This window comes from Mesocricetus auratus, unplaced genomic scaffold (assembly GCF_017639785.1).
Source record: "Mesocricetus auratus isolate SY011 unplaced genomic scaffold, BCM_Maur_2.0 Super-Scaffold_100043, whole genome shotgun sequence".
NCBI classification, from domain to species: Eukaryota; Metazoa; Chordata; class Mammalia; order Rodentia; family Cricetidae; genus Mesocricetus; species Mesocricetus auratus.
Genome location: NW_024429220.1, coordinates 5,198,939 through 5,216,555, shown reverse-complemented (window position 1 = coordinate 5,216,555; position 17,617 = coordinate 5,198,939). Strand labels below are relative to the sequence as shown.

The window sequence follows — 17,617 nt, the reverse complement described above, 5'->3', positions numbered from 1 at the left end:
CTGCACAGAGGCTTGGCTCTTTACCAGAGTGGGAGGCAGGAGGCCATTTAGAAACTATGGCTCTCAAAGCCCCCAGCGGCTGGAATATGTAAACTTTGCTGCATTAGTAGTATTCTGAGGGTCTAGCAGGAGCTTAAAGCAACAGCTGTTGACAAGGCTGTATTCTTGGATTTATCTGATTAATTGTCATCAAGGATTAGTTCATCTGCGACTACCCTCTCACTCCTGACCAGCTATGGATGACCTGTCCTGCTTTATTCTGGGATAGATTTATTTATGCCCTGATGTTTCGGAGATGCAGGTGGTACCCCGATATCAATACTGAGAACAGAGCTCTGACTGTCTGCTCCCACAGGTGTCCTTTCTGCCTCCTTCAACCAAGAAGTCTTAGTTGGGACCCTGTGGTCCCCAGCGGAGGTACCTGTGGCTGCCTGTAGTCTGACAGAGGGTACTGCCTGGTGTCTGGGGAGTGCTGCCTGTAGTCCAAGGGTGGGGGCTGTGGGTAGTCCCCTCCAGGGGGCTGCCTGTAGTCCAGCGGGGGCTGCCTGTAGTCTGTGAAGGGAGGCTGCCGGATGTCTGGTTTCACATCTTGCCTTGCTTTAACTTCTGACCTGTAACTAGATAAAGGGAAAGGGAATTTGCTTTGGTATTTCTGAGGAGATTAGAAAGACTCTAAGAATGAGTGGTCTAGCCACCACAGCTTGTGGGAACCCCATCCTTGAGGTGGTCTTGTTACATATTTAGGATTTAAGAAGATTAAAGAAATGGTATTATTTAAAAATTGTTGACAAATGTCATATACTTTCATTTGGTTCCTTAAGAAATCAACACAAGCACTCAGGAGGCAGAGGCAGGCAGATCTCTGTGAGTTCAAGGCCAGCCTGGTCTACAGAGCAAGTTCCAGGACAGCCAGAGTTACACAGAGCAACCTTGTCTTGAAATACAAAACAAAGTCAAACCAAACCAACCAACCAACCAAACAAACAGCCAACCAACCAACCAAACAAACAAACAAAGATATCAACATAAAAGTGATATTTCCAACATAAATTTGTGGAAAAGGCATTCTGGATGTCTGTCTCTCACTTTGGCTATGTAAAGATTACAATTAGCGAGTTGGTTTGCTGACTTGGTCGTTAAGAGCATGCACTCCTCCTGTAGAGGGCGTCAGTTCCCAGCATCCATGCCAGGCAGCTCACAACCACTTGTAATTCCAGCTCCAGAGACTGACTCTTTTGCACTCCATAGGTACTGCATGTGCACGCCTGCACAAACACACACACACATACATAATTAAAAATAAATTAAATCTTTAGAAGAAACCAAGCTCCACCATCACTATAAATCAAGGAAGTCAAACATGTCCATCCCTCCCTCTCTCTTTCTTCCGCCCTCTTCCTCCACACCTCCCCTGCCCACCCCTCTCTTTTTTGCACGTCTCTCTCTGACATACAAACACGCTTCTTGGCACATCATCGTTACATCATGTAAATGTAATTAAAATGATCACCAAATAGTGTATAAAATTTATTAATGGCTATTTTTAAAGTTTTGTTTATTTTTATTTTATATGTACAAATGTCTGCATGTATGTATGCATGTATAGCCCTTAGCACTCAGAAGAGAGCACTAGATGACCAGAACTGAGGTTAACAGAGGATTAGGAGGTACCAAGTGCATTCTGGGAACTGAACCCCAGCCGTCTGTAATAGCAAGTGCTTGTAGACATTGAACTGTTTCTCTGGTCCCAACCCAGGGTAGTTTTAATTGCTAAACCGCATCTGTTTTGAGCATTGCAGATGTTAGAGAAGTGTAGTGGGCATGAAATCTAATGTAGGCCCAGAGTCGCAGGCTCTTTGGGAACTCTGGACTATGTTACAGAGGTTTAAATGTGAAAGCCCGGCTACGGGGTTCCGCCGTGCTCACGTGACAGGAGACGAGGTGAACTGACCCAGGACGACATCCACTTCCGGCTTGTTTCCAGTCATCACTCCCTAATAAACTCAGAGAGCAGAGGCAGCCGCTGAGGAATTTCCCAGGCATTTCCATCCAAGTGGATGGCGCGCCCTGGTCACAGTGGGAGCAGCAGCCAATCCCCACAGCCCGGATGTCGTTAGATTAGAACGATACTGTGAAGAACTAGAAAAATGCTCCCCCCTTTTTATTTCTAGAAAAGGCCTAACTATGTAGCTCTGGCTGGTCTTGAATTTGTGAGCTAGTGTTGCAGATGTGGCATCACATCTGGTGGAATTAAGGAACTATTCAGTACACAAAAGAGGCTCAATGCTGTAGAATTTTACGTTTAAGACTAGATGGCTCCTTTACCAGCTTATGGTTTTACTGATGCTGATTCCTAGCAAATATCAAGAAAAAAAAGAGCTCAGTCTGAACAATTACCACTTCTATAACCCAATATTTGGGGAGGACACTCTCTGTAAGTGCAGAACAATAGATGTGTTTACTTGGGCTTCTCGGAAGGCGGTTAGTAAGTGGTTTTAATCACCCCTCTGAGTCGGTTGCCTTTGTTACTTAGCCCTGCAGAGAGGGGAGACATCCTTCTGTGATGGGCATAATTCAGGCTTTGCTTAATTCCTCACTAGTCCGCTCACCTGCTGAGGTGCGAGCTGTGAACAGGATTATTTAAAGTATGATTTGAATAAGATGCTTAACTGTGCAAAAGCATGCATGGACAAAAGGAATCGATCTGGGAGACATTTGCCAGTCTGTGGGGGTCCCTTCTAGAAAAATGCCAGCTTGGTGGTTTGGAAGTCACGGTGTTTTAAGTCACAGCACAGTCATTTTGCTTTCTATGATCTGTGCGGTATTGGTATGAAATATCCATTTTGTGCTCCGATTCCAGCCAGATGTGTCAGGAGGTGCAGAAAAAGAGGATGGAATGTAAGAATGTCCCCAAAGATTAGGCGGATGACTAGAAACAGGAACAGGGGAGCTTGCTGCAGCTGTCGCCTTGGCCATCAGGCTCGCAGCGGCGGCCCCTCCATTCCATTGTCAGGAGTTTCAGGTAACTTCACACTGAAGAGCTCTTTAACAAGGGACAAGTACTTACGGTTTTACGAACGTGGCTAACTTTTAAGTGAACGATACACTGACTAAAGCAAAAATTAGGTTGGGCTGAATATTTGAAACACCACTTTATGGAAAACATAGAATTAGGTTATGAAAAATTAAAAAAAAAAACAGGCTAGGCTCCAGGCTGGGAAGATGGGTCAACTTGGTAAACTTGCTACATAAACAGGAAGACCTGAGTTTGAGTCCCCAGTGCCCACATAAAAGCCAGGCACCCACTGCGTTCTCTACCTGTAATCCTAGCAATTTGGGGTAAAAACAGGAGGATCCTTGGGCCTTGCTGGCCAGACTGTCTAACCAATTAGTGAGCTCCAGGTTCAAAGATAGACTCTCCCTCAAAACAGTAAGATGCAGACCTGGTTGAGGAAGACACTCAATGAACCTTTGTCCTCTGTATGCTACACAGTGACTTTACAGAGGAAAATTTCCTCATGTGTACACACACACACACACACACACACACACACACACACACACACACACAGAGGCTCTTAAAAGTTCTTTTACATATAAAAGGTTACCAATGTAATTCTTGTTAATTGCAACACTAAAGATACTTTAGAGACATGATAAACACAGATGGCAAATAGTAAATTCCAGTAAAGCTTTTATGGTGTGGTAAAGTCTAAGGAATGTTGCCCAGGAGTTATTCCAATCTTGAGAGACTTTTAGGAATCATCTAGGGGCAGGAGCCCATGGATCTCAAGAGCTGTAGGCGATTAACAGTGGCTGACAGAGGGAGAATTTTTCCTCAGAGATGAGTTTCCTGATTGGCTGTGCAATACTGAGTGATCAGCCCCAGAAGCACACACGTGCAGGCAACACGGAAGGGACTTGTGGTGTGTTGATTTGTTTACATGTACATGTAACAGTAATAGTTGAGGAGGAGGAGGCCCATGATTTGTGGGAGGAGCTGGAGATGGGAGGGGCAGGAAAGAGGAAAAAGAACCCACATATTTATATCTTAACTAAATTTTAAAAAGAATCATTTCGGGGCTGGAGAGATGGCCCAGTGGTTAAGAGCACTGGCTGCTCTTCCAGAGGACCCTGGTTCAATTCCCAGAGCCTACATGGAAGCCCTCAACTGTCTGTAACTATAGCTCCTGGAGACCTGAGCCCTCTCACAGACACACATGCAGGCCAAACACCGATGCACATAAAATAAAAAAAAAAGAAAGAAAGAAAAGGGAATCAAGTCCAGCCGTGAGTATCTAGGGTTCAAGCTGGGAGAAAGGACACACTTTTGAATGCTCTTCTGGTGGTTTTAGATGGCAAACATCAATTGCCCTTGTTGGGGACACAGCTCTTTTCTTTGTACTTGGTTTTGGAACATTTTCTGTAATAGCTCTCTTCCTACTCCTGCATGGGAACTGGCTTGCTCTGACATATATGTGGGCATGCTATGTAGGACCTGGCTTGGCAGCGTGTCTAGCCTGCTCCAGAAGCAGGTAAAGACTTTTCCATTGACACTTTGCCATCTTTGAAGAAGACTATGAAAACGTTTCTGATATCTGCAAAATCATGGAATCTTTTTGTTCATACATAAATGAATCATCAATAGCAATAAAAATGTAAGTCAGGGAACCCAATACCCAAGAGAAAGGTTTTGGCAAAGACCATTGCTTCCTCGACAGGGGGAGGGGAAGTCCCAGTTGTAAACTGGAAGGGGCTGGGGTCCCCCGTGCCTGAGGTAATTGTTGTCCTGGGGACTTTATCACACTCGCGCTTTCTTCTTCACAATAGAACCTTTTCTGGAGAGATGATGGCCAGTGCACAGGGGAGTTACACAGCTGGCAGAGGTTTGATTACCCACCCAAGGCTAGAGTCCAGGGCAGCCGTACTTGGAAAGAAGCCAGGGTAGGTTACCAGGTTAACTACAATGGCAAAGCCAAGAGCAGGAGTCTGGGGCTGGCTGAGGGGCTGTGCAGGCGCACTGGACTCTTCCCTCCGGGACGGACCCTGGGAAGACCAGGGTCATCTGTCCAGATAACACGCAGTGGCTCAGTGCCGAGGCCACCAGAACTCACTCTTCTTACTGGCCACCAAGCTCTCGCCTCTGCACCATCTGCTCGCTGGGGCTTCTCTCCCCCAGCGTACATATGAGCAGCCAAGGGCAGCGGTACTCACTTTTCCATGAAAGCACATGAAAATAATAGCAGAATGGCTTTATGGAAATGTGGCTCAGGGAAAACCTTGTTCTGAGATGGAGTGAGTGATGGAGCCAGGGAGTTCTGGAAATCTCCTGTTGAGAAGAAGAAAAGCATACAGGAACACATCCTTCCCTATTCTTTCATAAAAGCATACAGGAACACATCCTTCCCTATTCTTTCATGGCTCAAGCCACGCCGGGCTCTCCGTCACAATAAGACATTTTTATATGACATTCACAGTATTAGCCAAGGATGCCCCACGTACGGAGCGGATAACTGCTTGGACCGGGCGCAGGACGGTGTAAAGTTCTCACGCAGTGGAAAGCTCTGACGGCCTTGACGGGCTAGAGGTCCTTCCGCCTCCCCTCCCCCACACTGCCACTGCGCCTCAGTACTGTATTTACGGCTCAATGCTTTTCTGCAGCCATCTTTCCACTTCTATCTGTTTTACCCCGCTGGCCGTCAGTCCACTCTGTAGAGGGACAAGTGAAAGTTTCGGAAAAGAGAACCCAGAGATGTGGTTTGCCAGCCCGAAACCTATAGCAAGCCCCTGTTGTCCGGGGCAAGCATGAGGACTTTGGATTTGCTTGCCAGAGTCTTCAGGGCTGGCTTGTCGTCCTCAGTGGGCTCAGCTCTAGCTCTCCCATACCCTGCACCACAACATCTCTGACCTTGCTGCAGTCCTTCATGCTCGGGTCTCTCTCCTGCCGGAGGACCTCTGCCTGTGTTCTCATTCTAGAAGCTTCTTAACGCTCTCAGCTAGTTAGCCCCAACGAATCTGCGATGGCTCAGCATTTCCACCTAGGAGCTTCTCTACGGTGCAGGGCAGACGCTGAGTTATATTTATCAATGAAACAATATATTCACCCCCCCCACACACACACACAACAGAAACCCTACACACGTACACTCAGCAATCTCAGGTATATGAAGACCTCTCCCACTGCTGGGTCCTGAACCGTCCCAGGCATTCTCTCCTCGCCTCTCAGAGTCAAAAGGTAGAGGAAACGTTACCTGTTTTCATGCCCTTGCAGCTGGAGAGGTTGAGGAGGAGCCGGCTGGACGACAGGGCTGTTGGGCGTGGCTGGGCTCGGCTGGGCCAGGGGGCTGTGCGGCTGGGCCATGGGACTCTGCTTCTCTGAGCTGGGTGCCGATGCTGGGCTGTTGAGCTCTAATGGGAACCAAGGCAACAGATGGGGTCAGGTTGGCATCTGATCAGGGGCAAGAAGTAAGCAGAGGTTGGGGCTCATCGCCTCCTTGTGTGACTCCAGGCCTTGGCCGTTTCAGTTTCTGCTAGCAGGCTAAACCTACAAGGTCCACACCATTCCTGAAGGGGTGTTCTTTCTTTAACTGCAATCATTACTGAGTGGAGTTAGGAAGAGTCTTGCCATTTTGTGAGAGGAAAGGTCAGTGAAGCAAACAACAAAAGTGGAAACAGCTAAACCACTAAAGCTCTGAGAAGACAAATCAAAGGAACACGTAAAACATTGATATTCTAAAAATATTCGAATTGTTGCTGAGAGAAAGTGTTCTAGCTATCACCTTTTGGCTGTTTAAGAAATCTCTCAGCCAGGCGTTGGTGGCTCACGCCTTTAATCCCAGCACTCGGGAGGCAGAGACAGGCAGATCTCTGAGTTCGAGGCCAGCCTGGTGTACAGAGCGAGTTCCAGGACAGCCTCCAAAACAATACAGAGAAACCCTGTCTCGAAAAACCAAAAGAAAAAAAAAAGAAGTCTCTCTTCCTTCCCTTTTGACACAGCCTCACTCTGTAGCCAGCTGATCCTGAAGAGATGATGTTGACTCCACCTGCCAAGGAGCTGGCTTGTGGGATGTGTGCCACCATCCCCAGCCCAAGTCTACCAGGCTTCCAACTTACGAACAGGAAGCTAGATGCTCAAACAGAAATGGTGTTGCAACCTCTTCTTTGGCCCCTTGCCAGTCTTACTGAGAGCCCTCTGTACTCACAGTTCTCCAGAAAGAAAAAAGAACCCCACACACAGCAAAACCCAGAAGGCTACACAGCAAGACCCAGAAGGCTACTCAGAAACTACGTCTTCCCTTTCTTAACAACACAGAAATTTCAATGGATCCGACCTTCACACGCTAGAGTCAAGGCAGGACCAACACTTCAGGCTGGGAGGGCAGAGGAGCAGCCCAGTCTGTAGGAGACGATCCTGATTACAGTTCATTTCCACTGACTGTCTTACATGGACTGGTGCCTTCAGACAGCAGACTAAAAGTACGGCCCTTATTGTCTGTCTGTCTGTCTGTCTGTCTTGTCTCTGCCTTTCTATTTTTGTAGCTGGGTGACAAATGGAGGTGGCCTATTTACATTCTCATATAAACCACTTTTCTGTCTTCTCTCACAGTCCAAATGTCTTAATATAATCCCTGCTTTTAATTATGGTCTCGCATCTTTTGCACTCTTCACATTTTGGTCAGATACTTATTTGCCGTGGGGTATTGTCCTGAGCATCATAGGATGTTTTGGAATATCTCTGACCTCTGTTCACTAAATGACAGTCATATTCCTGCCCCAATCATGACAGTCAAAATTGTCTCTAGATTGTACCAGATATTCCCAAATCACCCTAGCTGGAAGCTTCTGCTTTATAATTAAAGCCATGTGGCTGTCTGTTCTGCCATTTAGTGTTGACATATCAGACAGTCCTAAAGTGGAATGGGTTGGGGCTGAGTTAAATAAAGAATGCAAAGTAAGCCCACCAGCCCCTGGAGGGGACCCATGGCCACTCATCAGTGGGCTCTATCAGCCCCTGGAGGGAACCCATGGCCACTCATCAGTGGGCTCCATCAGCCCCTGGAGGGGACCCATGACCGCTCATCAGTGAGGCTCACAGATGAACCTCTTCAACTCCATTGATTAGTCACACACTGCAGCCCAGAGCCCAGCCCTGCTTACTGTGCATGGAAATCCTGAAAGAATGTAGATGGGTCTCAGTTATGAGTGTGTGTTGTTCACTGTTCTGAAACCTTCAGGTGCTAGGGCGGGGGAAGGGGACTTGTATAGATAATTCGAAAGGCTAAGTGGGAATTTTACATTCTTATCAGATGTAACATTTCCTAAATGAACTCTCTTTGGATTGCAAAACTAAAACTCCCCCAGGCATTTCAAAATCAATCTGACTTTGAAGACTTTTCCAGAGATTAATTATTAACATGAGCAAGCTTTCCCTCCTCTGTCATTTTTTCTCCTTTCAGGTTTGTATTGCTACCTGCTGGGTTGAGTGAGTTCTGGCTTTATATCTCCGTAAGACTGGTATGCCGGAGACCCCGGGGAGGGCTCTGATAGCCCTGAGTCTTCTGATTTTTACTTCTGAGCCTGTGGGACCACGCAGTTCATTTCTAAATGAAACTGTTGAGTGTGAGCGTGGGAAAAAGTGGACATGACTGCCAACCTCTGACACTCAGACAGCACCCTGCTGTCAGCTGGTGGACGGACTCCCGGAGCTGGGTGGGTCGGCCGAGGACCTCTGGATGAGTCTGTCTGCGGCCTGACTGTCTTTCTGTAAGGCCACCTCAGGCACTCACCCTCCTGAGGAATGATGCGAAGGGTGACGCTGAGACCTGCATCCTTGATGAGCTTCACGATGTCAGCGTGAGGCATGCTGATGATAGACTGGCCGTTGACTGCTAGGATCCGGTCTCCCACTTTTAGCTTCGCACAGCGATCTGCAGGACTCCCATCGATGATGCGTCCGATTTTATGGGGCACGGCTAAAAAAACCCCAACAGAGATAGATATCAGGGACATCACCAGTATACGATCTATCTCAGTCCTGCCTAAGAAAAGCAATGCAGTGTCAGAATCCTTTCCTTTGTCACCGTCTTTGCCTCTTTGCATAACAACCATTCCTAATAAATGTGGTCTACGCATATTACTGAGACCAATGTTCCTTAATTCAAGTCCTTAGCAGTGATAGGCCAAGTCTAAACCCAAAGAGCAGACATTATCAAGTGTTGAGGTGCATCAAACTCATCTGCGGATCAAATATAAGCTTATCCAAACATCAGAATCTGAATGTCTAAGCAGGAAACAAGGGCTGTGGATTTCTAAGTGGCTTCTTGGTAGAGTCTAGCATATGCCAGTGTTTGAGACCCACAGGCACAGAAGAATGTGTAGAGCGCTTGAACTGGAGAGACAGTGACATGGCTTCAGGAAGGGACAAGAATGACAATGATTTAGTTTATATCTCCGTCTTATTGGCAGCAGGAAAGAGGGGAAATCCTTGAGTACGCACGAATCCAGGGAGCAGCTACTTGGCAAAGCGACAGAACTTACCTCACATCTGCTAAGATTTAGTTCAGGGCAGCATGTTTTCTGCCATTCTATCCTTTCCACTTCATGAGAACACACCAGTGTCAAGGGGACAATGGATTTCATCAAATCTAAGATGCCAATGAAGGCAAAGACACAGTTTTAAGGGTCACAAGAAAGACACATCAGAAAGAGTCTCCTTCAACAATGACATTCATTAACCAGAAGATGCACTCCAACTATTGAGATATTAAAATAGTGTGGGAGTTGCGGAGTTGGTATAGCTTTTATGTAATTATTTAAAACAAGGAACACATTTTATTTTAATCTTTAACTCATGTGTTTTAGAAGAGCCAGATACACGGGGATGCATGTATCTAGCAGGTTGACTGGCATTTACTATAAATAGTGAACTGCATACCAAGGTTGCTGTGTCTGGGCGCAGATCTCAATAGCACACGGTGTCCTGTGTGTCTCCCATCAAAGAATTTGTAATCTAAAACACTGTTGACAGATGAGAAACAGAGGTAGACACAGCCCTCTGTTCAGATTCTCCAAGGATGTCTACACCTTGAGTGTTAATTGGGTGCATGCGGTACAGTTGAGGGGTGGGATTATCAACTAATAACCGCGGAGAGGAAGCACAATTAGTGTGTTAATGAACGAAGGACGTGCTCACTCTTCCACTGTGAAAGGTTACAGGCAGCGTACAAAAATACTGAACAAGGCTGTGTCCCTGAAGTAAAACCAATCATGTTTGAGCCCAAACTCATTTTTATTTACCATAAGCACTAATGTGTTTAATTAAGAGGGCACTATTTAGAGTTTACTAATGATCATTTTAGAGTCATAGACTATACTTCTCAGGCAGAAATATAATAAGGACAATTACTGATTCAAAAACTAATAATGTAGGGGACCAGTAAGGTGGCTCAGCAGGAAGGGGTGCTTGCCCTGAGGATGACTCGTTTGATCTCCAGATTTCACCAGGTAGCAAGAGAGATCTGACTCTGTGAAGTTGTCCCCAGGTCTCCACAGTACTCTGTGGTACTCATGCACTTGCAAATACAGGTGCACAAGCACACTCACACAAATACACACATAGTACACCTAGGCACACACATAGACATGCACACATCATACACATAGGCACACACATAGACATGCACACATCATACACATAGGCATGCACATACACCATACACACACATCGTACACCAAGGTATATATACACACACACTCACTCTCTACAGGAATAAATGTAAAAAATGTAGGTATTGAAAGGTGTTTGGTTTTCAACCATAATTAGGGGAGAAGTTTTTTTTTCCTGCTCTGTTTCCCACTTTCCATGTTCAATAGTTCTTGGAATGATCCAATGGTTTGGCTTTCCTGCCCATAAATGTGTACACTGTAGTCTATCCTGTGATCTTCAGGAAGTTACCTTAGAGCTCTTAACTTTTTTCATCTATTGTCGGGGTAATAATATCACTGACCTCATAGTAATTCTAAGAACTAGATAGGCGGCCAGCAGAAGAATGCCCAGCACTAAAGAACTAACCTGTAAGTATTAATTACCATTCTTTTATTTCTTTTCAAATATTTCTTATATAATGTGTGTGTATGTGTGCGCGCGCACATGTACAGGCGTGCACCTGCCAACTTGGTTTCTTTCTATATGGGATAACTTAACAACATAAAACCCAAAGGGACATGAAGACTACCATCCTCCAAACGCCACATGGAAACGACTTCATTGAAGAAGAGATGTGTCTCTGGGATTAGATAGACACTGGATGAGGCAAGTCTGCCTTTCTCTGATTTCCCATCAAAACCATTGCACATCTTTGTTGAAAACACCAACCTGGAACTAATAGTTTATTATTCAACGTAGTAGCACAGAGCCCTTGGTTATCTACTTTCGGATTTATAGAGGGCTAGTAACAATTCCTTCTACTTTTTTTGGGTACTTATTAACACAAGACAAGCACTTTGTTAAATGATATTTAATTAATATTTAAAATTTTACTTAACATTTAACATTAAATTTTAATATTTAATAAAGCTATTTCTACATGTAGTTATATTTATATCAAAATGCACATAATGTAGCCCTTAAATGCTATTAAGTGACTGATATGAGTTTTCAGTGGAAGAAATGGATAGAAAGCAGATAGCAGTTAGTAATTTGTTCAAGGTCACAAAAGGCAAACAGGGCCCAGAGTCCAGTCATCAGAGCTCTTGGTGAACCCATCACTCTGCCTCTCTGGGCTTTGCCTGATGTCCGACCTTTAACCTACAACTAGCTTTGAGCATCAGCCTGGGTGCTTTTATTTGGGGCTGTGCCCTGCTTCTAAGCCAGGCATCACGATAGTGAATGTGCAGGGCAGATGCAGGGGAGGCTGTAAGCCAGGCGCTGTGCTTGAATGGGGATGCTTTGATGATGGGATGTTTGATGCAGCTCAGCTGAGGCGCAGGATGACACCAGGAAAATTGGATCCTGTTTAGTTAGGATTTCACATCACTGTGCCACTCCTTTGCTTGAAGAAATTTGGGGGGCGGGTATGAGAAATGCTGACATTTGAAATGAAATTCAAAAATATACTGCAAAATTTTGACGAATGGTGCTTGGCTGGCTGGTTTTCTGCTCTGACTTATCGAGCCTCTGTTCTCTCCTCCACTGTGCTGTGTAATCTGGAATTTTCTGGGCATAAAATCCCAAATGTTTCAGAATACAATCTCCTCCCATAGTTTTGTGTGCTCAACAACAGTGAAAATAAACAGCCCAAGGCTACTATTAATTTCCAAGTGCCATTCAAAGGCCCTTAATTGCAAATCCTTACAGCATAGTAATCAAGCATTTTGTTTTCTGTTAAGAGAACATGCTAGGGTCAAATGCAGCCTTGAAATCCTTGCCTGTGGCGTCAAACCTTGGGGTGGTTACTTTCCAATAGGCTGTGGGCTCTGGAAGCACTTGCTCTGCAAGGACAGGGGAAGGGCTTGTCTGACTGCTGAAAGAGTGCTGCCCAAAAATCTCAGGACCAACACAGCATTTTAACTTTCTTTCAGCAGTTAGAATAATGTTGAAGAAAAAAAAGCCAACTGAGATGGAAACACTCTGTTAGCCACCCGGAGTGACAGAGGGCTTTACATAAAACCCAAATGAACCCTTAACGTGTGTCAGTTGCTGGGAGCACCTGACGTGGTTCTGACACAAGGACCTTCTGGTGGCTTCTGCTTTAATACAAACAGTACGTGAGGCTCTTGGCGGCCGATGTGGCCTCACCCTTTCTTTATTGGCGTTCCTGCTACATATGCAACTACCTTCTGCTGTACAACAGATCTTTGACAAGGGTGCTTCCAAAGAGAATTCTCTCTGGAAACAAGACGCAGTCCCATTTCAGCAGGCTTTGTGACCTCTGTGCCTGCTGTGTGATGCCAGTGGAATTACTGAGCAAGGAAGAGGGCCTGGCCTTTGTTTCTACTGTTGGGACCAAGAGTAGGCGTTCATTCTCTGAGGACCGATTACTGAGGTAACTGCTGGAGTGTAGTCCGTTTAGATGTGTGCCTTGTAGTCTTCTGTCGGGAGGCAACATAGGTCAAGTCTTTGGATCAGTCTTCCTGCTACATGTGCACAGGATACACAGATGTTGGAGGAAGTCATGGGCATCACTGGGCTTTGGCATACTGACATTTAGGAAAGAGGTGATAACGTCACTAGACAGGGATTTCAATTGCAAAGAAATGTGTCTTTCCTGTCCAATTATTCAGGCAGGAAATACCAATTTCTTCTCTCCCAGAGATGAGTCACCTGTTTCGCCATTGCCCAGCACACCGCATTCATCTTAGGGATATTCAGAAAATGTCTCTTGGCCTGGGTTCTCTCCACAGTGAGTTCTAAAGGTCAACGTCCGGGGTCTCCAGCAACACCACTGCAGGAGACAACACTGCTCCTCTTTCTTTGCTTGGGCTCTCTGTGTGCCAACTCAGGCTTTCACAGATCTTTCATGGACAGCCCGAGTCAGCTGATGAATCAGCCCAGTGCTGCCTGAGGCCAGTTTCCATGAAGATGCTGTTGTGACCACCTGTAGAACTTGTCATTGGGTTTTGTATGTAGTGGCATCTTGTTCCACCAATAGACTTGAGGTAATAGTCACATCTTAGGGTGTGGCTTCAGAGTGTGTGGATCTGACCCCTTATGGGGAAGAGGAGGGGCTGGCTCAGTCTCTCTTGGGTTGTGGGCGGAGCATCCTGAAGGGCAGAGGCTGTGTTACAGGAGCAGAAGGCCTCGGCAGTAATTTACCATCATTGCGTGAGTGCTCCCCAAACACCTGCTAATTCTTTATCTGGGTGCTCTTGGACTTCCTTTAACCTGCCTTCATTTATCCACTCATTTGTTTGAGATAGGGTCTTGCAATGTTTCCCCAGTTGGCTCGGATCTCTCTAGACCCCGGGCTGGCCTCACTTCCAGGGTATTATAGGCATGCACCATCACACTCAGCTATTTCTCTTCCTTTGCTGGAATCCTGGGAGAAGAGGCCATTAGATCCTTCCCCTGCCCTCCTTTGTCATTTTTTTCAGTGTTTTCGTTACACATTGCTTAGGTGTTTTTCACCCTAGAGAAAGAGAAGCTTGCCACTGCTGTTTACATTTAATTATCTCCTTGTTAGTAAGTCCCTCGAAGTGGCCTTATATATGGAGGACATGGTCCACAGGGGAAGTGGATTTTGCATCAATCATGTCAAATTTACAAGAGGGGAGATAGTTCTAAAATGAACGTGACAAACATAAATACGTCAAAGACAATCAATACCAAAAGCTGACGTTACTTCACAATTCTACTAATTAGCGAAGGTTCAACTTAGCCTGAAGAGGCCAATGAACAGATGCCCTGATGCGATTTTTTCTTTAAATATTGGATGACTCCTATCACTTTTCTTTCTCTAAGCTGTGAGAAGCATTTATTGTATGGCTTTAAAACTGTGGCTTGGGGCAGGAGGATAGCTCCATCCACCAAGCCAACTCTGTGAAGCATTTTCTAAGTAACAGGTACTATGCTAGGGGAAGAAAACATAACAGCACATGGATTTGCCTTCAGGAAACTCAGTCATGTTGGGGAGTGCAGAGAGATGTGTGAAAATATTTAAAACAATTGATCAATAGCAAGCCCATGGTGAAGAAGGGGTTCAGTAAGAGGAAAGTAGAGGGATGAGGTACTAGGTCCGAGTACAGACTCAGAGCACTGAAGAAAAGCCAGTTTGCTCTGGGGAAGAAGTAGCATGAGTGTCCCCTAGAAAGTGGAAGCTCCTTTAGAGAAAAGCTCCTGATGGCAAAGGGGAGGAGGCCCATCAGTTCCAGGGTGGGGAGAAAGGAGAGATGCTTTGCCTGAGGTGATGGAGGATGAGCACGTGAAGACTCCTGAGCATGTGAAGACTCCTGATGGGTTTTCCTGTCTCCAGAAACTTGAGCCCAGTGTCACCCTCCCCATTTTCTAGTTCTTTCTAGAAACCCTGGAACAGTATATTCTATTATGACAAATTCGTCCAGCTGGGTATCCTCTATTGACGAGTGGTCAATATCCTTTGAAAGAGTTTTTTGGTTGGTCATCAGGAGATTGAAGAAAATGGAAAAGCATTTTTTGTAATTAAAAAAAATCATGGTAAAACTAAGAAAAAGTTCCCATGTGACTTGTTTTCTTCTAGAAGTGTGAAATTCAGCTTCCTAAAAACTGAAAACATCTTCCCTGAAATTCATAGCCAACCAATTTGCAAAACCCCAATGGAACAGCTGGTGTTTTAAGGACTCTATTATTTCCCGGCACCTGCGAGCAATTCTCTTGTGGTTTGGTTACCCTGAAGTTGGTCATGGGCAGATGGTCTTACATGGGAATGGGAAGAACACCTATCACTGACCATGTGGGGACCCAAGAGAACTCATGCTTCCATGGGAAAAAGGATCCTACAGAAAGTATTAATTATGTGGCTACAGAGAAACATTCCTTAGACATATGTTACCACTAATACATTCATTTTTCATCAATTAAAAGAGTTGTTTAAGCTAAGTGTTGAAAATGAATTGATAATAGAAAAAGATGTCATCACATTAGAAATGGTAAGAAACCATTGAATGGCTGTTCTAGCTTAGGTCATAAAACTGGCTTGAAATGGTTTTGGTGTTTGGAAAGATCTGCTGGGGGGTATAGACAGCTGATTCCATGAGTGTGTTGTGACCTGTACCCCCCCCAAAAAAAACAGTCACCTAGGTTCCCATACTCAGAGAGTCTGGTAGTTAATTTAGTGGTTTGCTGTTATCAACTGGATACTCAGTAATTTTTGAGCAAGGACTCTACATTTTCATGTGTGTTGGGCTCTGAGAATTGCATAATTGATCCTATGTAGCTATGTCCATAGTGTATTTCTTTTTTGCAACACCACTGCTTTCACCGTCTGCATTGGAATATGTAATTGAAGCTATGGTCCAGGAAGCAAGGAAATTTACCAGAAAGGTGACTGCAAAGAAAACAGCAAAAGCTTTTATGGTTGCGTTTCTCATTCTGATGACTATCACCGGAAGAGGTGGTTCAACCAGTTCCTGCTAAGTATATCTCAAATGTCCTTGGGTTCAGGGGTGGTGTTCAGTGGTAGAGTTCGGTGTGGCATGCACTCAGCTCCAGATATGACACCCAGGACTCTCACCCCCAAAGTGAGTCCTGTATTCTTCATAGTAATAAGCCCAGGATCTTAGCTTTATTCTCTCATGGTGAGAATTCTTCTTCCATTACAGGTCACTCACCACTGGATCTGCAGAGCAGATGTTCCTCTGCATTCTGTTCAAGTGGGCTAGTATATGCCACACGGGAGCAATGGGTATTTCAAGAAGCTTATGTGTTCTTTGCTCCTATGTCTTCAGGGTGTGGCAATATTGTCCAGATACTATGGTGTTATGAATCAAGGAAACCTCTGTATAGACGTGATCTTCAAGTCTGTAGGTTGATAGGGCATGGGTGACAGACACAGAGAATGGGAAAATGGGTGCTTCTTCTTCAGAGGTATTCTTTGTTTCTCTGAATATCCTTTGAAATTACTCCACCAATTTCTAGGCAGTTGGGACCTCCTTTTACAACTGTTTTGGTCTAAAGGTGGCAAGAGAAAAGTTTGTGCTACTGGTCCAAGTATCAATTTTATTCATCATTTTTACACTTTTACTCAAAGCTACAGGCAAAAAAATAGACGTTTTCATCAGTCAGTAAAACTGACAACCCTATCATTCTAGTCTAGGAGTAGAAGTTGCCATTCTGTGCTGCACAGGTCAAGTTGTTTCAGTGAATAAAGCTGTAACTATCAGCAAGACTTATTAACCAAATAGCAAGCTGGTTTGGTAATTATGGAAAATTAGATAATTTTTGATGTTAAGAATTTCTTCTATGCTGAGCAGTGGTGGCACATGCATTTAATCCCAGCACTCAGAAGGCAGAAGCAGGTGGGTGTCTGTGAATTGGAGGCCAGCCTGGTCTAAATTGTGAGTTCCAGGACAGCCAGGGCTACACAATGATCTTGTCTCAAAATACACACATACACACACGCACACAAACACGAAAGAAGAAAAAAGAATATCTTTCCTACAAAGCAGAAAAGCAAGTTTTCGTACCCTCAACAACAACAATAATAACAGCACAGTGCACAGCCATAAAGACCCATTAAACAGTTGCGTGTATGAGGTATAATATTGCTATAGTTTAAAAGTTCCTGGGCAGGAAACTCAGCTCCCAAATTCACCTGCTAATTGTGTGTGCAGGGGACTTTACTAGGTTGTTATGATGGAGGAGGGCATGAGCACGGAGCCACAGTATAGGGCATCCTTAGTGTTCTAAGAGAGAAAAAACTATTTCTTCAGTTAATGTTATTTTATTTGAATGAATGATTATCTTAGAAAACTACATTAGTTCTTGCCTAACAGCCAGTTTTCCTCAGAAATCATCAGGCGTCTCTCTAATTTGGCCTCCACTGTTGCTACAGTTAACCCGCTCTATCCAGGTTCTGCATGAATGTATTCAACCAAACACGGATCAAAGATTTGAAAATAAAAGCTGTATATATGCGTACTGAGT

The 17,617-nt window shown here is 44.9% G+C and overlaps 1 protein-coding gene across 8 annotated transcripts in view; it reads right to left on the bottom strand.

Moving 5' to 3' along the window:
- Magi2 (membrane associated guanylate kinase, WW and PDZ domain containing 2) overlaps positions 1 to 17,617 on the bottom strand; it is a 1,397,005-nt gene that overhangs the window by 88,328 nt on the left and 1,291,060 nt on the right. For 7 of the 8 annotated variants that reach the window (XM_040735143.1, XM_040735146.1, XM_040735141.1 and 4 more), the window contains 3 exons: positions 8,787 to 8,972; positions 6,252 to 6,408; positions 422 to 617 (listed from right to left, as the gene is read on the bottom strand). In XM_040735143.1, coding sequence (XP_040591077.1) covers positions 422 to 617; positions 6,252 to 6,408; positions 8,787 to 8,972 — 539 coding nt within the window. The remainder of the gene's footprint in view (positions 1 to 421; positions 618 to 6,251; positions 6,409 to 8,786; positions 8,973 to 17,617) is intronic. The other variant, XM_040735144.1, reaches the window with a different exon arrangement.